This window comes from Engraulis encrasicolus, chromosome 18 (assembly GCF_034702125.1).
Source record: "Engraulis encrasicolus isolate BLACKSEA-1 chromosome 18, IST_EnEncr_1.0, whole genome shotgun sequence".
NCBI classification, from domain to species: Eukaryota; Metazoa; Chordata; class Actinopteri; order Clupeiformes; family Engraulidae; genus Engraulis; species Engraulis encrasicolus.
The window spans coordinates 11,755,923-11,765,922 of NC_085874.1; the positions used below are offsets into that span (position 1 = coordinate 11,755,923).

The 10,000-nt window shown below is 43.7% G+C and overlaps 1 protein-coding gene across 1 annotated transcript in view; it reads left to right on the forward strand.

The window, feature by feature from the left end:
* The window catches only part of stxbp5a (syntaxin binding protein 5a (tomosyn)), a 199,729-nt gene that overhangs the window by 179,706 nt on the left and 10,023 nt on the right, over positions 1–10,000 (forward strand). Inside the window, 2 exon segments of the mRNA XM_063223024.1 lie at positions 5,683–5,968; positions 8,760–9,153. Of these exon segments, the coding sequence (XP_063079094.1) occupies positions 5,683–5,968; positions 8,760–9,153 (680 nt within the window).

Sequence of the window (10,000 nt, forward strand, 5' to 3'; positions counted from 1 at the left end):
CCCAGAAGCCCATGCTTCAGCCAATGTCTGTCTACTGTAGTATATATCCATTGGCTTCAGCGGGCTGGAGTGTTGGTCCCCTCCCTGCAGTCTCAGACACCATCTTTTTGAGTATGGTGTGGGGTGGGGAAATGATGCCTAGGGTACATCTTACAACAAAATGTTTGCCCGTGTTTGTGTCAACACATTTTACATACTTTGGCATGCAGAAGCATGATGGGTGTTTGTGTGTACCTTACGTGTGACTGACTCACAGTGAATGGAGTGAAGTGTGCCCTATTGTATTGTAACTAACGTCTTCCCCGCATGTGTGGCAGGTGACGCATGCACATGTTGGAAATGTGGCCTGTCCTTGTTTTACATGTTTCACCATGATTTTGCAAATAAGGGTAACACTTTATTTTAAGGTTAATTTTAGTTTAGTTGATCCCTACGTATCACCATTAAACAGGATGTACTTATACATTAACATTAAACATGATGTACTTATACAGTGGCACAGTGAAGGTAGTCAATGTTAAACCCTGTTACTTGTTGTACATACCTTGTTGACCTGTAATAAATGTAGCAGGCACCTTAAAACAAAGTGTAACTCAGATAAATATGTGTGTATGTAAACCTACACAACATTTGGGTTCGTACTATGTACAAAATGTGAATTTTAAAAATGTAGGCCTATCATGCTTGTACCGTGCAGTGTCTTCTTTGTACAAGGTGAACAGCTTATGAGTATGAAACAGTATTGGCCTGTTGTCTTGTGCTGTCCCCTAAACTCTAAGGGGTCTTACACACCAGGGCGGTAAAGCGTCGCGGAACGGCCACGTTTTTTACCGGCGTCGGTGAAAATACATTGAAACACATCTGTCCTTACACACCATCCGGCGGTAGTCGGGCGTCAGCAGCGCTGGAGCTGGCTCCGCGCTGCACTGCATTTGGAAAATAGAACTTGCGTATTTTTCACGCCGGCGACCGCCGGTGTCTCATTCAAATGAATGACAAAGTACAAACCCCAACTCCGGTGAAGTTGGGACGTTTGGTAAACAGTGAATAAAATCAAAATGCTATCATTTTCAAAACATTCAATCTATTCATTAGATGGAGAATAGTGAAAAGACAACATATTTAGTGTTAAAACCGAGAAAAAATATTCTTTTTGGGGACATATGTACTCATTTCTAATTTCATAAATCCAACACATCTCAAATAAGTTGGGACGGGGATCAGTGAAATTTAGTTAACATCCAAATAAGATAAAACATCAAAGAAGAACATTTCAAAATGAATTGTACTGACGGACAATATAGGTGTCCAGGTATAAGATCATCACAGAGAGGCTGAGTCACTCAGAATTAAAGATGCAAAGGGAATAATTACCATAGTTATTACATACATTTTTGAATTCCCTTTGATTTACCACGATTGAGTGTATATAAGATATATTTTTGTTACTAAAATCACTGTATAGGTTCATGACATCATGAAATATATATTGGCTGTAGTCTCACTCTAATTCCTGGAGTGATAGAGCTATTGAAAATTGACCATATTAAGAATGCTTAATGCGTGCAAATGATACAGGGGTGTAACATTCTCCTAAGCACCTGAGCTCACTTGAAATAAACCCAGAAGACATGGGAAACTGTCCTTTGCTTACAGAAGTCAGCAGAAGTTGTAGAAGTCCATTCTTTTTGACAATAATAGAGCATTGCACATCCTGTGCTACAGTGAAAATGGACCATCCAACTTGTGTTAGTGCTAACTTCAAAAGTCAGCCTCCATGATGGCATGCCGGTGCAGTAGTGCATTGGTTAAGATGTTCTCACTCATCTGTAGAGTTAAATACAGTGCTGAATGGTATAAATGGGTTTTAAACAGCATGAAAAGCCACTCATGCATTATATTTTGAAGGAAGATCTTCGATTACTGCCACATAGTAAGGTCAAATTGCATTCTCTACTATGTTTTAACAGTTTGGCTCCATCATAAGGACCAGCAGGTGATAAAATGGTGGGCTTTCGGTCAAGACCTGTCACGCTGTAAGCACTACGGAAAGGAAAACATTGCAAAACATGACAAGGAATACACCCAACATTTAAGCTGGTGAAATCATGTCCAAGATTAACACTGTTTTTTTTTTTATATAAAATCATCTCATCGGTTAATGTATTTAACTGTTAAGTGTTGTTTTGTTTTGTTTTTAGTCTTCCTCAACATTTGCTGCCATTTATTGTCCCCGTCCCAAGTCTTTTGAGACGTGTTGGATTTATCAAATTAGAAATGAGTACATATGTCCCCCAAAACAATATTTTACCTCGGTTTTAACACTTAATATGTTGTCTTTTCACTATTCTCCATCTAATGAATAGATTGAATGTTTTGAAAATGATTTTATTCTGATTTTATTCACTGTTTACCAAACGTCCCAACTTCACCGGAGTTGGGGTTTGTAGCACGCTAGCTTTGGCTGTGAGGGGGTTTTGAACAGGACTGGCCGCGCAGGCCGACGCTGTCAGTGTGCAAGGCAGAGAAAAACACGCCGTCCGAAACTAGGCAGAAAGACCGCGTTCGTCCCGCGACCCTAAGGCTTCCAATGCAGTGATGAAGCTTTTGGGCAGCTGGTGTGCAGCCATGGACAAATGTCTAGCCAGCTAGCCTGCCTCTTCATTGGAAGGCCCTAAAAGTTTGAGTCCTGCAGTAGAATAGCATTTGGGACAAGAAGCCAAGATATGCCATACATATGCCATACAGCTAGACTAGTGCTACCTCCTCGGTGGGCAAGTTCTAGTTGTAATTTTCTTATATCCATGGCCAGTTCATGTTTTGATATGATAGACCTCTGAGAACTTTTTAGTGGTTATTACTTCTCAAATTACTGCACGCTATAAAATAAATGGCGTTTTAAATTGTTTCTGAAAAATTGAACTCTGATTGCATTTGAACCCATGGGTAAAATATTGAAAGATGGTATTCATTTTAATAGTGTATTTAGAGCTTATAATTGCTGAAGTTATCACATTACATTTAGGATGTAGTTCCATGGTGATCAGAGGACAATGACCCCTGTGGTAGGGGAAAGTGAAAGCCCTCTGCAACTCCCATCGTCATTGTGACACAGCATTCCACAGCACACAAACAAAATTGCATTTATGCCTCACCCATGCAAGGGGGCAGCCAACAATGGCGCCCCAAGGGAGCAGTGCGGCAGGATGGTAATTTACCATGCTCAGGGTACCTCAGTCATGGAGGAGGATGGGGGAGAGCACTGGTTAGCTACTCCCCCCACCAACCTGGCGTGTCAGGAGTTGAACCGGCAACCTTTGGGCTACAAGTCTGACGCCCTTACCGCTTAGCCTTACCGCTGCCCTCTGGTAGTGGTACCTGGTCTTGCCCAAGGAGTGCAGGGTGTAGGGCCAGTGATATGACGATACATTATTGTGAGAAAAAAAGGCGTCTATCGTGCCCTTTCTCCTCCATTGTTTCTATTGTGATAAACTAATTTCATCAATTAGTTCAGCTAATATACAATATAATATACTTCAATAACATTTTGTTTTGTCATTATACACACTCTAAGTTCATATAACTGAAAAGAATAATAAAAAGATTAATTTCGAAGAAACATGGTTTTGCGACACAACACAATACATAGAAAATAAATAGAGATTATATACATATACTTTCACGATATATACTTTTTTTCCATATCACCCAGTAATAGTCAGATGGATAAGAAGGAAATAATAGGCCCTCCCGTGGCCAACTGGTGGGGCGCTTATCTACCATGCGGCTGACCTGGGTTCGATTCCCGGCCTTGGTCCTTTGCCGATCCCTCCCCGTTTCTCTCCTCATTTGCTTCCTGTCCACCTCTCACACTGTCCTGTCGAATAAAGTGGAAAAGAAGGGAATAACAAGTGCTCTCATACCATCCTCCTCCATGACTGAAGTGCTCTTAATCAATGCAACTAGCCCTGCAGAGCTCCAGAAGGACACTCTCCGCCTCCATAGTGGCACCACTTGTCCCTGCTTTACCTGACTTGCTTTCAATGGTCTGTCCCAGAACAAACATATATAATTCCCTGGACACTGAAGGAAGAGTGCTATTGCTTTCAAGAAAAAACGTTTTTTTGTGTCAGACAGAGCAAAGCAACGTTTGCCGTTGTCCACTCTGTATAAGTATGTCAGCTAAATGTAATGTTATCACAACAGCTAAATCAGCTAAATGTACAGAAATAAGGGTAATAAGGGTGTGAACTATAAGTGAGTTATCACGTTTTACAATCATTGAAGGTGGTAAAACTAACGTCTGACATTGGCCGTAACATTAGTGGTATCCTCTGGAATGTATTTACATAATATCATGTTATGTGACTTTCATTAAGTATTGCATTAATTGCAGATCTAATGACTGTGTCATGTTATTTGCTGAAAAAAAAAACCCTGGCGCTTGTGCATTCTATATTATTACAGGTATGCATCATACATAATTATGCATGTGCAGCAAAACCATAGATTGACATAGTATTATATTATTATATGCAAAGCCTCTGACATGGAGTTCGTGGAAGAGGTATTATTGTCACAGCAGGTGGTTGATTCAAAAAGCCAAGAGAATACATATTCAGCAGGCGTTTCCTGCCACATGTATGCTGCAAACACAAGCTGTGCTCCACAAACAGCCAGCCTGCCTTCCTCGGGTGGATGCAAGCATTTTGGGTGGTGTTTGTTTGTGGCAAGGCGACGTAGAAAAATGCAGTTTTGAGTTTATATCGCATTTTCACTGTGTATAAACCTCAAAAGCTGCTTCCCTCATGCAGCAGAATTATCATTCTCCTTTTCATACATTTGGTTATTCAGGAATTCCTGAAATGCCGAAAATGCAGGGATAAAATTAAAAAACTGTATCGTGCCATGTATCTTTTCCTGTTTTTTTGGGCTTTGCCAATCCCAGCCTTGGACCATGGTGATGATAATGATGATATTGTTGTTATTATTTTGTTTTCTTTTTAACCATGTTACTATTTATTTGTGGAAGTAGCAGTAGTAGTAGTAGTAGTAGTAGTAGTAGTAGTAGTAGTAGTAGTAGTAGTAATAGTAATAGTAATAGCAGTATAGTAGTATTGGCTGCAGTAGTCATACTGTAGTTGTAATACACTAATTGCTTTTGACAGCCCAGCCCAAGCAGGTCTGCTTGGCTCTGTGATGGAGAAGCTCCATTCTGAGTCACCGGAGCATGTGGACGAGTTTTCCACAAGCATGACCAAGAATCAGCACATGCATGAGTCATCAAGTGTGTGTGTGTGTGTGTGTGTGTGTGTGTGTGTGTGTGTGTGTGTGTGTGTGTGTGTGTGTGTGTGTGTGTGTGTGTGTGCGCGTGAACGTGTGCGTATACGTGTGCGTATATGTGTGTGTGTTCAATAGACTTCATCCAAACCCCACCTCACACAAACACACACTGCATGTATCCAGTTGAGAGTGCCTTGTTGTGATCGATCCGTCGTGAACCCACCTTCTTCTGTCTTCTTCTGTGTTTGTTTCTTCCCCACCAGCCACCGTACTGTACTATACTGCATACAACAGCATCCAACCGCCATCTTGTTTCGGGTTTCCAGCCTTTTTTGTCCCCCTCCATGTATGGGTGCGTTATCTTTCTTCCTCTCTTCTTCTCTTCTTTTCTCGACTACTGTCCTACTCTCTGTATGTCCCACGCGGGCACCCGCCCCACTAGACCACCGGGACAACTCCTTCAGTCGCTCGCGGAGCTCCAGCGTGACCAGCATCGACCGGGAGGTGCGCGAGGGCATTGCTGCGCTCTGCTTCTGCGAGACCATGGCACGCCGGTCGGAGGGTGGCGGCCCCAAGCCCGCCCTGTGGGTGGGCACCTCTGTGGGCACCGTGCTCACTGTCACCCTCAGCCTACCACCTGCTGGAGAGCAGAGGCTACTGCAGCCCATCACTGCCCAGCCCAGCGGTGAGTGTGCTTTGGTTTGGTTTGGTTTGGCTTATCTTAGCTTAGCTTAGCTTAGCTTAGCGTAGCTTAATTTATCTTGGCTTATTTTATCTTAGCTTAGTTTAGCTTGGCTTGGCCTGGCCTGGCTTGGCTTTGGTATGAGTTGGTTTGGTTTGCTACCATGAACTGTATCCATGTGTGCAGCAGTGACCTAATCATATAGTTAGGGAGTTGGTGTTGCGATTGGAAAGGTTGCCGGGGTGAATGCAGTGGTGGGTGAACTCCTACTGCACCCTCATCCAGGACTGAAATAAATGTCCTTGAGCAAAGCACCTAACCCCACATTGCTCCAGCCTTACCGCAGAAATACACCAGCGGCGATCTGAGCGAGTCGAGCGACGGAAGTAATTGACTTTGTATTGAGTCGAGAGACAAAAGCGATTCTGGAGACTAGAGCGATTTGCGCGACGAGCGCGACAATTTGAAGTTGAAATCTTTTCAACTTTCTATGACGCGGTTCGGCGACAAGCCGCGACAGCCAATGACTGTATAGAGGTCAGTGACCACAGCCAATGGGAATGCTTGAATGCTTTGCCTTCTGCCTGTACGGACATACTCCAGTCTCCTCAATCTCTCGTATCGCTTGCTGCTACACTCTGTCGCTTGAATCGCGTCGCCGCTGGTGTATCTCTGCGGTTATCCCTGCTGGAGAGCAGAGCCTACTGCAGCCCATCATCACCTCACCCAGTGATTTGGTGAGTGTGCTTTGGTTTGACTTAGCTTAGCCTGGCTTGCCTTAGCTTGGCTTGGTTTGGCCTGGTTTGGTTTTGTGTGGTTCATTGATTGATATTAATAGACACAAGTATGCAAGGGACAACTTGTGAATGCAGCGGCAACTGCAGCCAACATTGTCTCACCCAGCGGTAAGCATAGTTTGGTTTGGTTTGCTTTGATTTACGTGTATATATGAACATCAATAGACACAAGAGTATCCAAATATCCAAGGGATAACTTGTGAATGCAGATGCTGCTGCAAACTATCATTGGCTTTCCCAGCGGTGAGCACGGTTCGATTAGGTTTGGATTATTTATGGAAAGACACAAGGCATAACTTGCAAAAAGCACAGGCTACCACTTGGTTTGGATTGGATTGGATTGAAATGGTTTGGATTGGATTGATTTGGTTTATTTAGGCCTATGGATATCAACACATAGAAACAAGCGTATCCAAGGGATACATTGAATACTTGAAACTTGAAAGCCCAACAGCTGGTTAGCATATTTTGATATTTTGAATATATTATTTGGCTTGGTTTATTCATGGCTATTGATGGATACATGAGTGCCTATTCAAGGGATCCAAGGGATCCCAACAGTGAGATTGTCGCCACATATCCAAATGCTCCAACTTAAATAAATGTAATATTTAATATCCGGGCGAACATGTATAGATGTCTACCCATGTACTAAGTTTGTTTTTTTAATCCGTATCACTATATGTGACACCATGTCTTTTTTACTAGGATGCATAGCATTTGATATTGTGTGTCTAAATGTTCAGTGTAAAATGTTTATATGCTATGGTGTCCTAAACGTTATAAATGTATTGTATGAGTGGAGATCTCTTGACTGCAAATCAAATCTGCCTTTCCACTATAAAACATTGCAAGCCAGTGAAATGTAAATCAAGAATCAAGAGAATCAAGAATCAAGAGCTTTTATTTGTCATAGACCAAAACGAGTTTTGACAACGAAATTGCGTTCAAGAATACACTGTACAAGTACTCTCAGGTCGCTGCTGATACGAGCGCCGCCATTTAAACACACCTCCACCACCAGTAGCTCAGAATGGTACACATTAGGGTAGAAATGAGCATAAGAAACAATTCTATGGCTCCACGTTGTACATTTACAACATCAAGACACAGTACCAAAAATGATAAGTTGGCCTGCTGCCTTAAGTTTGCACGTTTACTCAACTCAGGCTTAACTCAACTGGAGGCTTTCTGAAGTTGAGTTAACTTAAAAACTTAAGGCAGCAGGGTAAATGACTCTTCCACATCTAACTGGCTACAGTGTTTTACAGTGTGAGTGCTAATAAAAGTTATCTAATCTAATCTAAATCTATGGGTGGCCACCTCACTGCTCACAGTCCTCCTCAGCTGACTGCTGCTTTGCCCCAGCGGTGGGTGTATTTGTGCCACCGTGCGTTACCGTGCGATCACACCGCCAGCGTTGAACGCGTGGGAAGCGGGGGAAGTAATTGACTTCGTATGGAAAAGTAAGTGGGAGACACGTCAAAAGCTGCAAAAGTGTTTCAAGTGCGAAGGGCGTCAAAAGAGTTAAAACAGAAGTTGAACTTCAGATAAAAATGTAAAGAGCTTGGCACCAGCAGGCGTCAGGCAATGGAATGTTGGATGGTCACAAGGTCCCTGGTCGAACGCTTCAGGTTGCTGCGTTCATCGCCCCTCACCTGTGCTTTCCAGGCAGGAGTCAGCAGCATTTTAGGTCTTTCAACGCCGGCTGTGTGTGTGCACGGTTATGCAAATCAACACTTTAAATGTCACATATACAATAATGGACCCACAGCTACTGTACCGTACCTATGACAAAGCATGTTGGGCGCAATAGGCTTCAGCAAATTCCAACTTGCAGTAAGGGAAGTATTGTATGTAAACCCTGCTAAATAAAACAGTGGAAAAACTATCCTATAATATAATGAATAATAATAATAATTCTCTTTATCCCCCCACCCCCATTTCTCATTTTCCTTTCCCCACTGCATCCCCAACCCCCTCACCACCACTTCCAGGTACCTTGGCCCGAATGAAGGGCGGCATCCTGCGCATGGCCTTCCTGGACGCGGCCGGCGTCTTCCAGAGCTCCCCGTACGAGCAGTGGTACGAGCCCAATGCGGCAGAGGAGGAGCGTACCAGGCGTCGGCGCGGGGGTGGCCTGGCCTCGCCCTGCGGTGGTGGCGGAGGGGGAGGAGGAGGAGGAGGTGGAGGGGAGGTGGAACGAGACAGCCAGTTTGCGGTGCTGTGCTCGGAGAAGCAGGCCAAGGTGCTGTCCCTGCCCTCGCAGACCGTCGTGTCCAAGCACAACATCACCGAGGCCTCCTTCGTGCTGCGGGCCGACGTGGTGGTGCTGAACAGTGGTGCATGCCTCACCTGCTTCTGCGCCAATGGACACATCATGACCCTGAGGTCAGCAACACACACACACACACACACACACACACACACACACACACACACACACACACACACACACACACACACACACACACACACACACACACACACACACACACACATTGAAGTGCACACACACAAACTCCTTCACTTCTTGTCTGCCAATGGACACATTTGACCTTCAGATGAGGAACAAAGGCACATGTGTACAGCAGTCAGATATACACAGTACAATGTGCTGTATACAGACACACACACACACACACACACACATGAACAAACAACATACACACACAAACACACACACACACACACAAACACACATGTGCACACACACACACAAAAACTATACAGTACACAAACACACACACAAATGCACACAAATGCACACACTCACACACACACACACACACACACACACACACACACACACACACACACACACACACACACACACACACACACACACACACACACACACACACACACCCACCCAGATGCATATTCATGGTTCAACAGACACATGCATGCACATTCCCACACACACACTTACGTTTTACCACACATGCTATCTTGTTAACTCGCGTCAGCAGTCATTAGTTGAGCACCATGGTAGAAACTAAAGAGCTGATTGTGTTATTGATCGAAGACCTGTGTTACTAATTGCCATATATCAAGACACATGTACAGTACATTCCTGCATGGGGTGGGAGATACTGTATACCGTATACCCTCCATTGACTCCAAAACCTTTACTGGTCTTGAATACTGAAACCAATGTTAATTATCTCTTTTTAGAACTCACCACTTGAGGTTTTCTTTTACTTAAGACATGTATCTTTTCCCTGACATGTTTCGA